Source organism: Pocillopora damicornis, chromosome 9 (genome assembly GCF_964200805.1).
Source record: "Pocillopora damicornis chromosome 9, jaPocDami1.2, whole genome shotgun sequence".
NCBI lineage: Eukaryota > Metazoa > Cnidaria > Anthozoa > Scleractinia > Pocilloporidae > Pocillopora > Pocillopora damicornis.
In genome coordinates this window covers 47728-67571 of record NC_142678.1, presented here as the reverse complement: position 1 = coordinate 67571, position 19844 = coordinate 47728, and the positions used below count along the sequence as shown (strand labels likewise).

Sequence of the window (19844 nt, the reverse complement as noted above, 5' to 3'; positions counted from 1 at the left end):
TAGTAGTTGAGCCAATACCAAATTCTTTGAACTCACATCATAAGAGTTGTCTGGCAGATAGTAAGGACAATTACTAATCAGATCTTGGCAGTGAAAGGGTTTCATACATCGAGGTTGCACTGTCCGGTTTTAATGCCCGTATACTAGCACATGAGACATTTCTGCGATTTGATTGGCTTAGAGAAGGCAGTGGTGTTTCAGCTTAATTTAAGCCAAATACCTACATGTGAAAATTACAAACTAAACCCGGGTAGCGGTAGAGACGAATAACAGCATAATTTGTACCTGATGTTTGGCATGAATACCACTGGTGATATTTCAAAATTGCCTCAAATGCCACCGGCCTAACAGCTGGTGAGACTACGCATAACAATTTGGAAATATCACTGCAGGCATTTAGGTCAAATATCACTAGAGATCATCCAATTACCTACACAAAGACAAAGGACAAAAGCACACACTCCTTTGAATATAAATTTGGGCATCAGTCTTTATTTTCAACAACAATAGCAATGAATGTATCAAAACTTTTCTTGTCTACTCCATTCGGTTAGGCAGTATTGTTTAGAGGGGGAAATCACTGACTGGTGATCACTGACTGCACACATTCAACCTTGATGGTGGCACTTGATAGCTACATCACACCAGCACAGTTCCTGCCCTTGCATGTCAGCTGCTGCAACTGAAGAAAAGAGAGAATTTTGCTCATCTGTTGACACTGATAGAAACATGAAATTGCACAGCAAAAAGTATGAAAATTCCTTAAAGCCAGAGCTAGCTTCACACTGAATTCCTGCACTTTTTGAAGCAATAATAACCAATCCAAAGTGTCTGAATGAAATTCAGCTGCAAAGGAGGAATGAATTAATGTCAAGGGTTGATGTGATAATGATGGATGGAGTTAAAAGTTTCTGATGGCTGTCATTTCCATAGCGCTGGTGGCAGGCTTGCGGCAGACTGTTGAGGTGGTAGCCCCAGGTGCCCAGAAGGCCTGCGCGCGTAGCGCAATGGTGATCATGGCCTGTCAGGGCAACGACAGCCTCTCGTGTGTTCAGTGGGGGAAATGTTACGTAGACGGGTACATGGATGGTATAATCCAGAAATCTAGTAATGTCATTGACCATATTTACCTGCAGGCGAGGCGATGTGACAGCTCTTAATAACCCTTTCACTACCGCAAATGACCTGGAGAGAGAATTTCTCCTAACGATATAAATACAATATCAACAGGATGAGTGCTGAGAATCCAGAACATCATCTCAATTTGGGGACCATTGGTTGATGCCATACTAAATTCTACCAACGAAGGAACTACCATCATAAGGATTGTATGGTTGACAGTGAGGAGAGGTGCAAATTTGATCTGGGAGCTAAAGGGTTACACTCAAGTGGTAAGGGACGTACAGGTGCAATCTGGTCTGAAGGGAATTTCATTCCTGTGCAAGCCCTGTCATTTCAAATGGCTGACAGATAACAATAATAATATTATCTCGGAGTGGGTGATCAATCATTATTCTCACGGATTTGATTTTATGAATTGACTGACCTTTTTTTTTCCCAGGGAAGGGAAGGATTCAATTTGTACTTCACTTGGTCCTTGTTTTCCCTACAGGCAGGAAAGCAGGAAAATTCACATTGACATTCAATTTACAGCCTCCTTTTAATGAAGCCTTTCACTCCCTCCCAAGATCTCCAGAGTAATTCTCCTTACTGTCAGCCATACAGTTCTGGTGACGTTGGCTTGGAGAATTTGCTATTGGATCAGCTTAAGTTCCCTTCATTTCTATTTTTCTTTGATCTCATCACTTGTCTGCTTGCTATTGCACATTGTATATTGTATATTGTATATTGGATATTGGATATTGTATTATCATTTCTACTATTATTAAATGAGATTGCTAAAAACATGAAATTTCTGCCAACAATGCCAATAGGCAGTGGAGAGAAGAGGTAGAGAGAGAGAGGCGATGGAATGGTCAGTGCAGGAGAGTGGAAGAAATGCTCACAAGTTGTAGCTGCAGAGGTGAAACTTTGAGGGGCTGTCGTTCCTAGACCGCTGGCCGGTTGGTGACGGCAAACTGTTGAGGCCGGAGCCACAGGCTCCAGCAGCGCTAGCGCGCGTCGCAAAGTGAGCAGCGGGGCTTGCCAGGGGAAAGGCAGGGCACTGTTTGTGCAGAGGTCAAGGAGGGACATAGACCAGCAGGTAGTAGAAGGATGTTTTTTTTTTCAATGGTCTGTTTTCAGTGGTGCACTTTGGGAACAATTGATTGTTATTCATACCTCAGTCACTGGGTGGATGTGCAGGTGCAGGTGCCTGTGCAGGACTTGGTCCTTGGTTGGCCTAGAGGAAAGAAAAGCAGGGGTCAAAAATTAGCATTGACATTTTTGATTTGAAACATGTAATATCATCATTATTATTATTATTATTATTATTATTATTATCATTCAGATTGCATTTCATGCATTTAACCCCTGGCCAGTAATTCTGGAAATGAAGAAAGGAAAGCCTGCCCTCTTACCACAGGTAGAGGGTTGTTTTGGGCATCATCATTGCAAAACTGTTCTAATTTGTACTCCTAACGATATCAATACAGCATCAACAGGATGAGTGCTGAGAATCCAGAACATCATCTCAATTTGGGGACCATTGGTTGATGCCATACTAAATTCTACCAAGTAGCTACCATCAAAAGGATTGTATGGTTGACAGTGAGGAGAGGTGCAAATTTGATATGGGAGCTAAAGGGTTAACCCTTGAACTCCTGTTAGTGTTTGACACTATATAACTCCCTATAATATCCATACATTATTCAGCAAACAGGTGGTGAGAATCATCAGACATATCAGGCACAAGTGGTTACCTTGAAATATATATATATAGCCACTTTCCCAGGCAAGGATTGGATTTGTACTTCACTGGAGGAATGTGCATGACTTGGTCCTCGTTTTCCCCTGTAGCAGCCGGAAGGGAGAATCGACGATCAGATCTTGCCGGGGAGCTAAAGGGTAAAGAAGGACAACACACCTGATCAACATGTCTAGCTAGTATCTACTACATAAGATAATAAGACAATACGGTCATGAAGTCAATGCACCCTCTCACACCTACCACAGTGAAGAAAACTGGACTCTGGTAATTGGTCGCTTTGAGCAATCGCCTGGACACGAGCCGAGTCAGTCGACATCACTGAATCAATGGATCTGATTGGAAATTCTTCCCTCTAGCTAGCTGCTGCTGCTGCACATTTCCTTGTAAGTAGTAGTTGCAAGAATTTGGTGTCAGATGGAGATAACAACTTTCAGCCGACAAGTAGTCCGACAAGTATTCTTATTACCCGCTTGCTGAATGATGTATGGATATCACGGGCCGGGAGAAGTCACAGGTCGATCACCTCTGGCAGTTTGAGGGTGAAATGAAATGAAATGGCACAGCAAGACACTGACTCTTTTGGCATGCAAAACACTCAAGTGGAGACCTCTCGGGTCTTTCTTTCTTTCTTTTCTTGGATGCCACCCACCGTGAGAGAGAGAGAGAGAGAGAGAGAGAGAGAGAGAGAGAGAGAGTGAGTGAGTAACCCTGATGCAGATCATCCGATGAATCAGTAGGTAGATGAAAGTTGTTTCTCACCAATTTAAAAAAGTTGTGTGCAAAATAAATACAGACATCAGTACAATATCTAGGAGGTACTTACACGATACATCATCATTTTTATTATTGGACGAATCTATTTAACAAACAGATATGAACGAACCATGAATTAACCCTTTAACTCCCAGATCAAACTTGTAATTCTTTTGACTGCCAACCATACAATTCTTATCATGTGAGTTCAGAGAATTTAGTATTAGATCCACTAATTATCCACAAAATCCACATTTTTCTCTCTTCTCGTCACCTAGATGGTCGATATTGTGTGGATAATGTAAGGAGAAACTCTGTGTTGGTCACTCACTTCTGTGTTGGTTGGAGTTAAAGGGTTAAATATAAAAGTTGCATTGCACTGTCTAACCCTAAGCAAGCAAAAAAAAAAACCCAACACATCAAGTGTCAACCCCAAGCAACTAGTTCCCACACAAAACTCTGAGGACATTCTTACAAAAAGTCTTAAAATCTCTTGCTTTAACCGGCCTTTGACTCCCAAGATCTGATTGGCTGCCACATAATTGTAAATAAGTGACGAGAATTTGGTGTTAGATCAAGATCACGACTTCTACTCGATAAGGTTGAGTTTTCTCCTGACCTGTTTGCCAGATAATGTTTAGATATTAATTACAGAGAGAAGTTACATGTGAATCACTCTTGGGAGTCAAAAAAGGGTTAAAGCCTCAGAATTGGCCAAGGAAGAACCTTCCCAGATTTCTACATCTAGTTAGCAGCCCATGCAGCTAGCTAGCTAGCTAGCTAGCTAGCTAGCCTCTACAATCTACACTTGTAAAGAATTGAGAAAATTTAAACAAGCTGGCCAAACCAGTAATCTCAATACTCACTCGTAAAGAAAGAATCGAGAGATTTCAACAAGGTGGCCAAACCCAAAAGAAAAGGTTCATTGCACTTGCATTATTTTCATGCTCATGCAGACAACATTCAGACAACCTGTGTCGGTGAAACAAAACACTTTGGACTTTCGTCAAGGAGTAAGTAACGCGTTTTCAAAAAAACTGATTACAATTTCAACCTTCCACTTCTACCATCCGACACTGCACCCCGAATGTCAAATATAAAATGAACTGGGAACTGGAAATCTGCAAATTCTTCATCTGGCAACGGCCATAGCTGAATCACTTGGATTGGAGACTGTCTTACTCTTCAGTAACTACCAGTGAGTGTCTGGGCTGAGGGGGGAAAAAAAAAAAAGAAAAGAGGATCGGAGAGCCACATTACTTCTCACTACAGCGAGAAAGCATGAAAATCGGCATGACTTTATTCAGCAACCAGAACGCAAATTATTGTTTCTGAACTGTTACCACGATCGATCTTGTATTTTTTCACGACAAAAGAGGTCCCTTTGGATGCCGTGTCAATGTTCCATTCACTTACAGTGAGAGCATTTGACTTATCAGCAGTTAGAATATATGGCATGGCAGATTGTAACTCTGTCATAATAGATAATAGATGATAGCTGACTTACCGGAGCTGAGCTGCTCTCTCTCAGGCTCGATCAACCCAAAGACGACTATCCCTCCGACCGGAACCCATGCTATCATAGCAGCTACATGACGGTGCCCGGTACCGACGACAGTCTTGCCGTTTATAGCTACTATACGATCTCCGACGCAGATCCCGGGAGCTTCGTGCGCAATGCTTCCTGGATCGATACCTTCGATGAGTGCACAACCCGAACTATGATTTGTTATGTGAAGACCCAAGGATGGGCCTGCTTTAGACACTGTCACAGTTTTGCGTTCTCCTTTAACAGGTGCAGACGTGAAGTCATCAGCTCCAGTTTGCCCTCCGAGTAACCCTTCCGTGACCATTCCGCATGCAGTTAGCGTGGACATAAGACAAGATCTGATGGAAAGAAATGTAAATTTTCAGGTCAACTCAATTCAGATAATGTATACAGCCACTAGAGAGTCTCCGAATAAGTGCTCTCCTCGCCCAACGAATCATTCTTTGCACAGGGTTACCTTGAACACAGCAACATCGCAACTTCGAAACCTCGGGGATGGAAGGTGTGTGATGCCACATTCCCACTGCCTCCGACTTCGTGGAGGCCAGACGAAAAGACATGTCGCTCTCGCTCGCAGGGGCAGCTACTCGAGTCATCTAATGCGCTTGCGCGCGCGCCTTGGGGAGGGGGGGACATTTGGCGCCAGGCCGAGATGGCCGGCCAACTAGCCAATCAAATAATAATAAATAATCATCGTAAGCTTTATTTACGTGTCAAATAAGATAGCAGTTTCCCACTAGGTAAGCACACCTAAACTAAACTCATCTGATCTATATAAAACTATGCGTTAAAAATTTATTGGAATATGATAAAAGAGCTCTTCCCATATAAAACTACCCTACCCCGAAAATAGTAGACCCCACGTTTATAATACCCTACCCTGTATAATAAGATGATAACCTTCATATAATGAGATAATAAGATGATAATAATTACAATAATATGATCTTGATAGTATTTCAAATATTTAAGATTGACGTTCTTGTACCCTCTCTACTTTTCTAGAATCACTAGCTTTGCAACAATTCCATACAGTACCACAGTAAGTTAAATAAGGCAGAATAGCAGCCTTAAAAAGTTGTAATTTAGCCTTGGCTGGGATTAACTTCCTTAATCTATTAGTTACACCCAGCCTTTGACTGCTTCCTTTTTTCTTTTTTTTTTTTTTAATTTTTTTTTTTACAGATGTTACTTACGCGATCAGAAAAATGTAAATTATCATCAATATTTACACCCAATAACTTAGAATAGAATTATATGATTTAATGGCTGTTCCGTTAACATTTAGCTCTAACTGTTCATCATTTAGTCTACCTCCTTTCGATATCATTGATCCATATTTATCAAAGTTCCCTTTGAACCGTCACATGTTTCGACGCGCGAGCTGTGGGCAAATAATTAATTCGTGTGCGGGCAAGTCCGAATCGGCCCGGACGTGCGTGGGCAAGTTTGAATCGGGGAAAAATCATCATTCGTGGCCGTTCGAAGCAAAAGTCGTGCTCCAATGTATTCTTAGTCCGAGAGTCGAGAGCTCGTAATCTATCGGGAGTTACTTTTTGGGTTTCCTCCTCTTGTCGGTTTTTGCCTGTCGGGTGTGTTGCTTTTGTGACGGACGGCTTCAAATGAAATAATTCCGGGTGCAAAAAAAACAAAAACAAAATCAAAACAAGAAAACAAGAAAACAAGAAAGCAAGAAAACAGGACAGGACCGAACAGAACAGCAAAAGCCAGACAAATTCAAATTCACACACTTTTTATTATTTATCTGACAGCTAGAAATCTCTCTGGCGGCTTCCAAAAGTCCAACAACAATAGCGAAGAAAAGGGATCTTCTTAGAGTTCTCGTTCTGTTTTTTTTTTCTCCTCTTTGTCCTTTTGCTTTGTCCTTTTTTTTTTTGAGGTCAGGATCCCCGCTCCCCGCCCATGACTGCCTTGTGTATCTCGCGCACGCTGGTCAGCAGTCGCATGGCGTAGGGACTGCCTTTGGCAGCAGCCACCTTCACAGCGACTAGCGACTCTCTCGACTCCACCCACTGCTCACCGTCCAAGTCTGGGGCATAGTTAGAACCTCCGGTGTGCCTGTACCATAGAAGGAGGGCTTGGCCTTCCGGCAGGAAAGCTTCAACACGCCCCAGGAAAATCGAAGGCTTCTGTAGGGTGCTGTCCTCGGCCACGAGTCCCACAAAGTCGCCCACGTCGATCTCCGGCTCCGAGATCTCTGGCAGCTGGAGAGACCTGGTCATGGGCCCGGCCACAAGCTCCTCTTCTTCGGCCTTGCGCCTGGCCAGATCTAATGCCGGGGTCTTCTTCTGGTTTGCCGTGCGTCGGTCGTAAGTGTGCTGGGCCTGCTCTCGGGAGTGCCGGAGACAAGCAGCAAGGCTGTCTTTCATCTGATCGTCGCATCCGCTGCAGATAGACAGAGGGAGAACAACAAAAAGAAAAACGTATCAAACGGTTATCAGCGATGTGGCTATGCCGGCGTTTTAAAGCAACAGATTCCAAAATTCGCGGGGAACGAAGGAAGGAAGGAAGGAAGGAAGGAAGGAAGGACGTGACTTGCAGTTCAATAGCCATGTCGACCTACCTCTGGGAATATGCCCAGGTTACGAAAGATGACCTTAGTCCGCATACCGCCACCTTGCTTCCGGTCAGGAGTTCGAACATTTTCTGTAAACGTGTTGTGAACGACGTGCTCGAGTACGGTGCACCCTTGGAATTCTGAAATGAAATAGGTCAGAGTCAAAATGATCTGCTGCTGCACAGAGGGCCCAGTTGTTCAAAGGCCGATTAGCTCTAACCCAGGGTTAAATTTTAATCCAGCTTTCTTTATTTCTTTGTTCAAAAGTCTTTTGGGGAAAGTTTTCACTATTCTTTTTAGAACATGCAATGATCAAATTGCAAGCAAAAAGATTTGAACTGAATTTTCTCTTAAAGTTTTCAGACCTGAAATCAAATTTCACACTAACCCTGGGTTACCTTAACCCAGCTTTGAACAACCAGGGCCTGTGGTGACTGTGACCCACGGCCAGTGTTTTCAAAGAGTCCTCTTCGGCCCAAAAATTCCTAACCAGTTAGCTAGTTTCAAGCGAGTGCTACTTCATCCGGCGACGGCATGAGTTGGACAATTTTGCCTTGCCGAGCCCGGCAATTTTAGCCCGCGCTAGCTAGCTGGCTATAAGACGGGGAACCCTATACTTACCAGAAACAGGTAGTTGCTGCACAGCGTCGGATTAAGCACCTTTCTGAATTCTGATACAAACTGTATGAACAGCCTGCAGAGTTGGCTGTCTGCCTGCGGGGAGAGAGAGAGAGAGAGAGAGAGAGAGACTGTTATTAAAGTGTGCTCAGAACTCTTGTTAATTTCCGTACTCTGCTCGTGTCAGTCGTTCAGTCGTGACAAGAATTACCTGTATGGGAATAGTTTCAGGCCCGCTCTGCTTGCAGGTTTTGAACCTTCCGAGGTGTAGCACGATGCCGTCGCCATCTGTCTTGATCAAGGCCACGTTTCTGTCACGATAGTGCGCTTTCTGAAACGGTTCTTCCAGTTGGCTTTCCAAGACCAACTCCATCGTCCTGATTTCTAGGCCCCTGCTGGGCGGGAGGTGGGTGTACAGTGACAAAAGCAGCAGGTCGCGGGCCTCCTGAGCGCGTTGCTGTCTGCCCTTGGCCAATTCAAACCGGCACCGCTGGGCTTCCCTAGCTAGGAGGACTTGGTCCCTTAAGAGAAAGCGGGGACCAGTGTTCTTTAATATCTTTAGAAACGATTCATTCCTACAAATTGAAACTGTACTTCTTGCATTTATTTTCAAGCATTTCAACTCTGAATGCAGTCGTCTACTCAAACAGGCAGGCAGGCAGGCAGGCAGGCAGGCAGGCAGGCAGGCAGGCAGGCAGGCAGGCAGGCAGGCAGGCAGGAACTGTAGACCTCGAGGACAAGCGTTCACAAAACATGATTCTGACTATTTTTAAATTTTTTACCTTTTCCTGATTGATCATCCAAGATGTTTAAAAGACAGACACGTTTTGTTTCCGTTTTGTTTCCGTTTTGTTTTGTTTCTGTTTTGTTTTACACTAACTAACTAGCACACTTACCAATCCAGCCACTTGCTTTGCGCTTTGAGATCTTCGACTGCGGTCGCCCTCTCCAGATCCCCCTGCTTCTGAAGTACAGTGGCCGTTCTTCTGAGCTGGGAGATAATGCGGATACCTTCGAATTGTGGCCCCAATCCCCGATAGCAATACTTCAGTGGGTACAGCAGACTGCTCGCGTGCACGCTTAGGGTCGCAGGACTCAAGTTCCTCTCCTCCTGATGTAGAGACGAGATGGCAACGTGTCGTAAATGTCTTTTAGCAGGTCAAATGATAATCTACAATCATCTGTCGTTGTCGTTGCAACGTGCAACGTTCTAAAACAACCTCGATACCCACCTTTAGATAGTCTAGGTATCCTTCGATAAGATCCCCGCGATGGAAGTCTTGGACTGAAGGCGACTCTCCGGGCCGGATTCGCTGAACGTATCCAAGATAACCTACAATATACAATATACAATATTTATTTGCCATATACGACATTTACACATGGAAAAAAAAAAAATGAAGAAAATTGATGACAGAAAATAAATGGCGAGAAAACCTGAAAGAAACCACGAGGCTTATAACAAGTCAGGCTTTCTCACTCAAAATAACTAATCTTATATTAGAATTACAATATGGACTTATGGTAATTAACTTTGACCGCGCACACGTACACACACACACACACACACACACACACGCACACACATATTAAGTAAGTTAGTTAAGAATTACCGCCTTACAGAAGCTAATACTTAGAGAGAAGAAATTCCTTAAGCTTTCTTTTAAAAAAAGGGGAGGAGGGAGAACTGGTTATGTCAGAATTTAACGAATTATAAAAGTTTGGACCTTGAAAGTAAATTGAAAACTTCCTGGTGTTCGTTCTGCACAGTGGCAAACGGAAGGACTGAGCATTCCTAGTATTATAATTGTGGATTCGACTATTCAGTAAAAAAAAGTGATTGAATTTGGAAGGGAGTGTAGAGTTCTCGAATGAAAACATAAAAGTACCTAATTGAAACGAATGGATATCATGAAATTTTAAGAGTTTAAGTTCCTTTAAAATAGGGCCAGTATGGGCAATGTATGTAGAATTGCTTACTATTCTTAACGCACGTTTCTGTAAGGTTACAATTCTTTGAAGGTTTGACTTATAGGTACCAGCCCAAGCTAAATTGCAATAATACAAATATGGAAGGATCATAGAATTGTATAAAGTACGAAGGGAGTGAGTAGAGAGAAAAAACCTAGATTTATGAATGATACCTATAGATTTGGATAATTTATTTGCTGTTAAGGATATATGCGATTTCCAGGTCAAATTGTCATCTAATAAAACACCCAAAAACATGGTCTCAGAAACACGAAGAATAGGCTGCTCATTTATGAAAACTTGAAATTCAAAGGATTGCTTCTTTTGCCAAGGCTTGAATACCATAAAATTAGTCTTGGCTAAATTCAAGGAGAGCCGGTTTGCTGCAAACCAGGTTGACAATTTGTTTAATTCTCTATTTAATGTGTTAATTAGGTAAACAGGGTCATTATGGGAGATAAATAAGTTTGTATCATCAGCAAACAAGATTGCATCAAGCAGGGAAGCATTGTTCAAATCATTAACATACAGGATAAAAAATAAGGGACCAAGAATAGAACCTTGAGGCACCCCACAGGGAATCCCCTGTGCGGCAGATCTAACGTTATTAACCTGAGGATAGATGGCCGAGAAACATGAAAAGAGGACCAGAAAATTGGAGCGCGTTCCATTCCTCTGTTTGCTTATCTGGTTTGCCTTTCTTTCTCTTCTTTTTTTTTTTTCTTTTTTTTTGTGTTTTTTTTTTGTGTGCTCCATCACCGAAAATGCCACGAGCGATGCAACTAGCAAATAATGTAAAATGCGGAGCCACCATACTCACACAGGATGCGTTCCAAGGCTTTGTCGAACGTGCTCGCGGCGAGCATCTGTCCGTGCCTCTCCAGCGCATGAGGCCTTGTGAAAAAAGACTTGGTCTCCTGCATGAACCATTGCAGATCTGGTGGGAGATCTGTGAGGCGCAGCGCGTAGGCCGACCTCTTGGGAGGAAGGGGGGCTACGGGAACCTGCTGTGGGGTTTCCTCGGCACGATCATGCCCTGGCTTCTCCTCACGATCGGCTGTGCTCGTTGTGACGGGTGGCGGTATTTCCAGCCGTGCGGCGGGCATGGGTTGACCGTGATGAGATGTGGCCGCCTTCGGGAACCTTTGCAGATGTGGTGGGAAGTCTGTAAGAGGCGGCACGTGATGCGCCACCCTCTTCGGAGGCTGTGGTAAGGTTTCCTCCACACGATCGTCTCCGTGCTGCTGGTCGTCGTGGGCGTGGGGTATGCCGGTGGTGACGGGCGGCGCTAGTTGCGGCCTTCTTGCCGCGAGCACGTGTTGACCGTGGTGACGTGCGGTTTTCTCCCTGGACCTTTTCAGCTTCGGCGGGAGATCTGTGAGACGCGGCACGTGATAGGCCGCCCTCTTCGGAGAAAGGGCGGCTACGGGAGGCTGTCGTGGTGCTTCCTCTGCGCCACCACCTGGTTGAAGCTGCTCGTCACCGTCGTCGTCGGATACTACTGCGCTTATTGCAACGGGTGGCGGTTGTTGAGATGCGGTCTTCTTCCTGGACCTTTGCTTAGGGTTTGCGGGCGGGAGATCTGTTAGACGCGGCGCGTGGGATGCCCTCTTGGGAGAGAGGGCGGCCACGGGAGGCTCTTGTGGGGCTTCGTCTCCACTATCGTCTTCTCCGCGCTCCTCGTCGTCCGATACTAGGTTTATTGCAACGGGTGGCGGTGATTCTGGCCTTGCTGCGGGCGTGGGCTCGCCGGCGGGATCAGTTTCTTCCTGGTCGCTAGAGTCGAGAGAACAACTATCCATGGATTCGGCCGACGGGCTCGGATAGCGGGGGCTGTCGTCGCCGTCGACCGAGCAGTCAGCGTAGCTTTGATCTTCACCTCCCACCTCGATATCGCTCATCGTGTCAGTATTCCACAACAGTCACACGCTTACCAAATTCCACTTTCAAAAGAAAAAATTAAAAAAAAATAAATAAATAAAAAAAAAATAGATGAAATAAGATGAACACGAATTAAAACAGAACAAAAAGACTTTGCGATGTTGTCTAGGTACTACCATCACTGATGCTTACGGCCACCTGAAAATCGAATTCGTGAGATCTCGAGACGCGGTTAACGAGGTGTTTGGGTCGAGATTGAACATTAACCAAGCCAGACCAGACCAGAGTTGACCGTTGACGCGAATGTCTCGTCTTGCGAGTAAAGCAGGGTCAATCCAAAAAGGAAACAAAAAAAAAAAAAACAGCAAACAAAAAGACAAAAACTGGGTACGGTACAGACGATACAAACGGCGTTCAAGCACAAAAGTTTCGGTACAACAAAACGACAAGAATTTGCTGGCTGGGTGTTCACTCGCATCTGAGACAATTTTGGCCTTTAAATCTCGAATCCATTGAAAATTCCGACAAATGCCACAAGAAAGATCAGTTTGCATACTCTCGCCCAATGCTGATAAAACGGAGTTACAGAGCCGGTAACTCACCTATCGGTCCCGCCTGTGCCCTGGGCTTCGACAAAGGAAAATGCGAGCGTTAGGGACGCCAAACTCGCTTTTGGCATATGCGCGCGGTGACGCTGAAAGGTCCGATCTGAGACGATTTTGGCCTTTAAATCTCGAATCCATCGAAAATTCCGACAAATGCCACAAGAAAGATCAGTTTGCATACTTTCTCTCAATGATGAAAAACGCAGTTACAGAGCCGGTAACTCACCTGTCGGTCCCGCCTGTGCCCTGGGCTTCGATCAACGAAAATGCGACCGTTGGGGACGCCAAACTCGCTTTTGCCATATGGGCGCGGTGACGCTGAAAGGTCCGATTACAAAACCAAACAGACAAGTGTAAACAAACAGACAAGCATTGCAACTATGTTCGTATCTACGATCACTCTGAATAACGACCAAATTAACCGACAATCGATTCAATAAAAACGAGCCATCTGCTCCATGTGGATTGTGCTACCTCATAAGGCGTAGACATTGACAGCAAATTGTCATTTAATGAACATGTTGAGAAAGTGTGTAAAAAGTTGGCCTCTAGAATCGCAATATTGCGTAAGATCCGAGCGTGTCTACCTCTTAAACAGCGACTTCAGTTTTATAATAGCATTATTCGCCCCGTTATGTCTTACGCTAACGTTGTTTGGGCAAATTGCGATAAAGAGCGGCACGCGTTATTTGTCATGCCGATCGCATGACACCATCAGTTGCTTTGTTTAACAAGCTAGGTTGGATCCCGTTTTATGAGCAACCTAAGATTGATAAATGCACAATAATGTATAAGCGAATTAATGGGACTTTGCCGAATTATCTAAATGAACACTTAATTTTAAATAATAAGCGGCACTCCCGCAACACTAGGTATTCAAGCACGAATGCTGTTTGTCCTAAATATAAATGAGAGACAGAAGGAGGACGCTCTTTCGCTGTTTCGGCAACAAGACTGTGGAACAGTACACCAATTGAAATTAGGAAACTAAATTCTGTAGCATGTTTTAAAAAGAACATGTTTGCCAATATTTTTAAGGAACAACAACTTTTGCATCATTTCGTAATTTATATATGTTATTTGCCGGCTGGGAGGTCCGTATGGGGAAAAACTGTGACCGAGGTCTTGAAAATACTGCCCGAGGCCGTAGGCCGAGGTCAGCATTTTCAAGACCGAGGTCACAGTTTTTCACCATACGGACCGACCCTTAGCCGGTAAATAACATATTTATTGTTTTTAAACTTGACGAAATTCTTTCCGAAAGAACCCGAATGACTTATGGCCGCAAATACGGCAAGATCTTCCATAAACTGAACAATTTTTGAGTGAGTAAATGGTAGTTAAAATAGAGGTGATGCAAATTTAAGAGAGATGCCTCAGCGAAACATTTTCATTTCCGTAACGATAAAGGTGATTTAAAAGGCTTCCAAACAAACTTTGAAACATTATTTTTACAACGTATCTGTCGCAATCTGACACCTGTCAATTAGAGAGCGCGCAAGAAAAAAAAATCGTAGGAACATTTGAAAACCAACAGAACTAGTTTGGCAAGGACTGTCACGACAATGTTTTCTTAAAAATCAGTTAATGATCTAACGGAAAGTATTATTTACTCTCATCGACCATTCATTCATGTGCGAAGATTTACCTCTGTTCATTAAGTAAACGGCGAGGAAAGTAATTGTGAGCAAATTCATTTTTTTATTTGGAAGTTGTGGGAGTTTGCTCGTTTGTTTGCTGTAATGGCGTGTTTAACTCTGATCTTTCCTTCACAAAAACTAAATTCGAACGGTACACTCCAACGAGACACAAGGGAATTTAATGCAGCCTTTTCTCAATTCCTTCAATTTCTGTTGTGCAATTTAAGGTACAATTGTCCAAATTGAACGGAATTGGAAAGACTCACCAGGAGCGTATATTTGTTGTAGAACTTAAATTAAAACTTCGCTCGCTTTTTTTTACTATGAACAAATTGCTCGAGAAAATTCAGATATTCAATGAATGAAAGTTCCATCGTTCAGTTTAACTGTAACCAAATACTTCACGTTTTAACTTTCTAGGTACTTTTTGTGAACGATTAAAATTAATTGCAGACGGTTTTTAGGCCGCTTGTCAACAACGTAATGACACTATTGTTTATACAAATTCATTCTGAAACCAATATTTTTCTGTCAACCAAAGTGATTTGATAGAGAGAAAAGGGAGGATTCATAAGTTATTTATCGGCTTGAGGTAGTGACCGACGTGTTTGCTTAAAAATACTGCCCAGCCGGAAAACGAGGTATATTTATGAAAAATAACAACGAAAGTTGGGATGTACTCGGCGACTCACGAAAGCGTTACCGTGGCCCGTGGGCAGAGATAGGAAAATACTGACCGGGTAAAGAACCAATCAGATTGCAAGATTCGTTACCATGCCCTCTAAAAAGACGATAAAATAATTTATTTTTTATCTTATAATTGAATCCTGTCATATTTTATATTTTAACTGTATATATATATATTTTAGCTTACAGTATTTTAGATTGTAAATAGTTGTGAGGGCCACAAGTTTATTAGCCTTTGGCTATTAAGTGCCACCCTCTTTAAATAAAGGCTTTATTATTATTATTATTATTATTATTATGTCTTTACCCCTAAGTGACGCCGACACGAGTCGCGCCGCAGCGCACCTCTAGCACAAATAATAATAATAATAATAATAATAATAATAATAATAGCGTATGTCTGTTTGTGGGTATAATAATCATCTTTATTGAGGAAACTTTCAGAAAAAAAGATATGGTTTTCAAAGAGGACCTCAAAACTAGATACATCTAGTAAAAACAACAACTACTCACTACCTTCGCCATCTGTTTTGTCTGTTTCCATTTCGACACCGAGGGGGTACTGGGGTTGAGCCCGCGCTCCAAAATTTAAAAAAAAATTATTGGAGCCAAAATCAAAAAGCTTCGGACAATGAAATACTCCTAGAGGAAATTCAAATCACAGAAAACGTGCCTGTCAAATTGGCGAAATGAAATAAAGGCCACAGGTCAAAACCCAGTTGAATGATGAACCCTCCACTGCCACAAGTGACCAAGACAAAACTTCTCCTTACAGTATGAATACAATATCAAGCAGGCAGGTGACGAGAATGGAGAAGAACATCGATCATGGGATCAGTAGTTGAGCCAATACCAAATTCTTTGAACTCACATCATAAGAGTTGTCTGGCAGATAGTAAGGACAATTACTAATCAGATCTTGGCAGTGAAAGGGTTTCATACATCGAGGTTGCACTGTCCGGTTTTAATGCCCGTATACTAGCACATGAGACATTTCTGCGATTTGATTGGCTTAGAGAAGGCAGTGGTGTTTCAGCTTAATTTAAGCCAAATACCTACATGTGAAAATTACAAACTAAACCCGGGTAGCGGTAGAGACGAATAACAGCATAATTTGTACCTGATGTTTGGCATGAATACCACTGGTGATATTTCAAAATTGCCTCAAATGCCACCGGCCTAACAGCTGGTGAGACTACGCATAACAATTTGGAAATATCACTGCAGGCATTTAGGTCAAATATCACTAGAGATCATCCAATTACCTACACAAAGACAAAGGACAAAAGCACACACTCCTTTGAATATAAATTTGGGCATCAGTCTTTATTTTCAACAACAATAGCAATGAATGTATCAAAACTTTTCTTGTCTACTCCATTCGGTTAGGCAGTATTGTTTAGAGGGGGAAATCACTGACTGGTGATCACTGACTGCACACATTCAACCTTGATGGTGGCACTTGATAGCTACATCACACCAGCACAGTTCCTGCCCTTGCATGTCAGCTGCTGCAACTGAAGAAAAGAGAGAATTTTGCTCATCTGTTGACACTGATAGAAACATGAAATTGCACAGCAAAAAGTATGAAAATTCCTTAAAGCCAGAGCTAGCTTCACACTGAATTCCTGCACTTTTTGAAGCAATAATAACCAATCCAAAGTGTCTGAATGAAATTCAGCTGCAAAGGAGGAATGAATTAATGTCAAGGGTTGATGTGATAATGATGGATGGAGTTAAAAGTTTCTGATGGCTGTCATTTCCATAGCGCTGGTGGCAGGCTTGCGGCAGACTGTTGAGGTGGTAGCCCCAGGTGCCCAGAAGGCCTGCGCGCGTAGCGCAATGGTGATCATGGCCTGTCAGGGGAACGACAGCCTCTTGTGTGTTCAGTGGGGGAAATGTTAGAAAGGTAGACGGGTACATGGATGGTATAATCCAGAAATCTAGTAATGTCATTGACCATATTTACCTGCAGGCGAGGCGATGTGACAGCTCTTAATAACCCTTTCACTACCACAAATTACCTGGAGAGAGAATTTTTCCTAACGATATAAATACAATATCAACAGGGTGAGTGCTGAGAATCCAGAACATCATCTCAATTTGGGGACCATTGGTTGATGCCATACTAAATTCTACCAACGAAGGAACTACCATCATAAGGATTGTATGGTTGACAGTGAGGAGAGGTGCAAATTTGATCTGGGAGCTAAAGGGTTACACTCAAGTGGTAAGGGACGTACAGGTGCAATCTGGTCTGAAGGGAATTTCATTCCTGTGCAAGCCCTGTCATTTCAAATGGCTGACAGATAACAATAATAATATTATCTCGGAGTGGGTGATCAATCATTATTCTCACGGATTTGATTTTATGAATTGACTGACCTTTTTTTTTCCCAGGGAAGGGAAGGATTCAATTTGTACTTCACTTGGTCCTTGTTTTCCCTACAGGCAGGAAAGCAGGAAAATTCACATTGACATTCAATTTACAGCCTCCTTTTAATGAAGCCTTTCACTCCCTCCCAAGATCTCCATAGTAATTCTCCTTACTGTCAGCCATACAGTTCTGGTGACGTTGGCTTGGAGAATTTGCTATTGGATCAGCTTAAGTTCCCTTCATTTCTATTTTTCTTTGATCTCATCACTTGTCTGCTTGATATTGCACATTGTATATTGGATATTGGATATTGGATATTGGATATTGGATATTGTATTATCATTTCTACTATTATTAACTGAGATTGCTAAAAACATGAAATTTCTGCCATCAATGCCAATAGGCAGTGGAGAGAAGAGGTAGAGAGAGAGAGGCGATGGAATGGTCAGTGCAGGAGAGTGGAAGAAATGCTCACAAGTTGTAGCTGCAGAGGTGAAACTTTGAGGGGCTGTCGTTCCTAGACCGCTGGCCGGTTGGTGACGGCAAACTGTTGAGGCCGGAGCCACAGGCTCCAGCAGCGCTAGCGTGCGTCGCAAAGCGAGCAGCGGGGCTTGCCAGGGGAAAGGCAGGGCACTGTTTGTGCAGAGGTCAAGGAGGGACATAGACCAGCAGGTAGTAGAAGGGTGTTTTTTTTTTCAATGGTCTGTTTTCAGTGGTGCACTTTGGGAACAATTGATTGTTATTCATACCTCAGTCACTGGGTGGATGTGCAGGTGCAGGTGCCTGTGCAGGACTTGGTCCTTGGTTGGCCTAGAGGAAAGAAAAGCAGGGGTCAAAAATTAGCATTGACATTTTTGATTTGAAACATGTAATATCATCATCATCATTATTATTATTATTATTATTATTATTCAGATTGCATTTCATGCATTTAACCCCTGGCCAGTAATTCTGGAAATGAAGAAAGGAAAGCCTGCCCTCTTACCACAGGTAGAGGGTTGTTTTGGGCATCATCATTGCAAAACTGTCCTAATTTGTACTCCTAACGATATCAATACAGCATCAACAGGATGAGTGCTGAGAATCCAGAACATCATCTCAATTTGGGGACCATTGGTTGATGCCATACTAAATTCTACCAAGTAGCTACCATCAAAAGGATTGTATGGTTGACAGTGAGGAGAGGTGCAAATTTGATATGGGAGCTAAAGGGTTAACCCTTGAACTCCTGTTAGTGTTTGACACTATATAACTCCCTATAATATCCATACATTATTCAGCAAACAGGTGGTGAGAATCATCAGACATATCAGGCACAAGTGGTTACCTTGAAATATATATATATAGCCACTTTCCCAGGCAAGGATTGGATTTGTACTTCACTGGAGGAATGTGCATGACTTGGTCCTCGTTTTCCCCTGTAGCAGCCGGAAGGGAGAATCGACGATCAGATCTTGCCGGGGAGCTAAAGGGTAAAGAAGGACAACACACCTGATCAACATGTCTAGCTAGTATCTACTACATAAGATAATAAGACAATACGGTCATGAAGTCAATGCACCCTCTCACACCTACCACAGTGAAGAAAACTGGACTCTGGTAATTGGTCGCTTTGAGCAATCGCCTGGACACGAGCCGAGTCAGTCGACATCACTGAATCAATGGATCTGATTGGAAATTCTTCCCTCTAGCTAGCTGCTGCTGCTGCACATTTCCTTGTAAGTAGTAGTTGCAAGAATTTGGTGTCAGATGGAGATAACAACTTTCAGCCGACAAGTAGTCCGACAAGTATTCTTATTACCCGCTTGCTGAATGATGTATGGATATCACGGGCCGGGAGAAGTCACATGTCGATCACCTCTGGCAGTTTGAGGGTGAAATGAAATGAAATGGCACAGCAAGACACTGACTCTTTTGGCATGCAAAACACTCAAGTGGAGACCTCTCGGGTCTTTCTTTCTTTCTTTTTTTGGATGCCACCCACCGTGTGAGAGAGAGAGAGAGAGAGAGAGAGAGAGAGAGAGAGCTAGAGGAAAGGGCACATTTCTATCTTTTTTCAGGCACTTTTGTAACACAAAAGGGCACCTCTGCAACGTGACAGGCACTTTTGTAACTTTGCAGGGCATTTTGGTAACTTTTAGGGCACCTTTGTAACTATGGAAATTTATAAATATTATTTAATTCCTGAACTACTTAAACCCTTAAAAATTTGTTAACGCAACCACTTCAGTTGCTTTTTAGACGACGTCCGAGTTGATCGAGTTAGGGGATCAGAAGGGTAGTACTTCAAACGTTCTACGTGGACAGGAAACGTTC

The 19844-nt window shown here is 43.1% G+C and overlaps 3 protein-coding genes across 12 annotated transcripts; all 3 read right to left on the bottom strand.

Annotated features, from left to right (window-relative positions):
• Positions 1 to 472: 472 nt before the first annotated feature.
• LOC149039488 (PDZ domain-containing protein GIPC3-like) lies at positions 473 to 6530 on the bottom strand. Of its 10 annotated transcripts, none has more exons than XR_016179609.1 (6): positions 5130 to 6530; positions 3110 to 4833; positions 2862 to 2999; positions 2281 to 2341; positions 1131 to 1203; positions 473 to 682 (listed from the first exon to the last, which is right to left on the bottom strand). XR_016179609.1 is itself a non-coding variant. In XM_089181825.1 (5 exons), the coding sequence occupies exons 2-5, from the start codon at positions 2930 to 2932 to the stop codon at positions 609 to 611; spliced, it is 279 nt and encodes a 92-aa protein (XP_089037951.1). In that variant the 5' UTR covers positions 2933 to 2999; positions 3110 to 4242; the 3' UTR covers positions 473 to 608. The 10 variants fall into 10 exon arrangements, 3 of the variants coding, with proteins under 3 accessions (XP_089037951.1, XP_089037949.1, XP_089037950.1); XR_016179605.1 differs by having other exon boundaries at positions 3110 to 3249; positions 5130 to 5490; XR_016179610.1 differs by having other exon boundaries at positions 3110 to 3249; positions 4489 to 5337.
• A 519-nt stretch (positions 6531 to 7049) lies between these two features.
• Positions 7050 to 12828, bottom strand: LOC149039487 (uncharacterized). The gene is made up of 7 exons (XM_089181807.1): positions 11159 to 12828; positions 9600 to 9700; positions 9264 to 9478; positions 8579 to 8888; positions 8371 to 8463; positions 7756 to 7889; positions 7050 to 7577 (listed from the first exon to the last, which is right to left on the bottom strand). The coding sequence occupies exons 1-7, from the start codon at positions 12237 to 12239 to the stop codon at positions 7073 to 7075; spliced, it is 2439 nt and encodes an 812-aa protein (XP_089037933.1). The 5' UTR covers positions 12240 to 12828; the 3' UTR covers positions 7050 to 7072.
• Positions 12829 to 16458: 3630 nt separating this feature from the next.
• Positions 16459 to 19515, bottom strand: LOC149039486 (uncharacterized). The gene is made up of 6 exons (XM_089181831.1): positions 19104 to 19515; positions 18856 to 18993; positions 18278 to 18338; positions 17537 to 17596; positions 17121 to 17193; positions 16459 to 16668 (listed from the first exon to the last, which is right to left on the bottom strand). The coding sequence occupies exons 2-6, from the start codon at positions 18924 to 18926 to the stop codon at positions 16595 to 16597; spliced, it is 339 nt and encodes a 112-aa protein (XP_089037957.1). The 5' UTR covers positions 18927 to 18993; positions 19104 to 19515; the 3' UTR covers positions 16459 to 16594.
• Between the last annotated feature and the right edge of the window lie 329 nt (positions 19516 to 19844).

Coding starts and splice junctions, on each gene's coding strand:
- LOC149039486 (XM_089181831.1), bottom strand. CDS start 18,926: ATGCACATTCCTCCAGTGAAGTACAAATCCAATCCTTGCCTGGGAAAG. Junction 17,597..18,277: donor ACATCCACCCAGTGACTGAG/GTATGAATAACA, acceptor TCCTGCCTGTAG/GGAAAACAAGGACCAAGTGA. Junction 16,669..17,120: donor TCACATCGCCTCGCCTGCAG/GTAAATATGGTC, acceptor TCTTTTCTTCAG/TTGCAGCAGCTGACATGCAA.
- LOC149039488 (XM_089181823.1), bottom strand. CDS start 5,499: ATGTCCACGCTAACTGCATGCGGAATGGTCACGGAAGGGTTACTCGGA. Junction 2,342..5,129: donor GAGAGAGCAGCTCAGCTCCG/GTAAGTCAGCTA, acceptor TCTTTCCTCTAG/GCCAACCAAGGACCAAGTCC.
- LOC149039487 (XM_089181807.1), bottom strand. CDS start 12,239: ATGAGCGATATCGAGGTGGGAGGTGAAGATCAAAGCTACGCTGACTGC. Junction 9,479..9,599: donor GATACCTAGACTATCTAAAG/GTGGGTATCGAG, acceptor TCTCTACATCAG/GAGGAGAGGAACTTGAGTCC. Junction 7,578..7,755: donor ACCTGGGCATATTCCCAGAG/GTAGGTCGACAT, acceptor GTCTATCTGCAG/CGGATGCGACGATCAGATGA.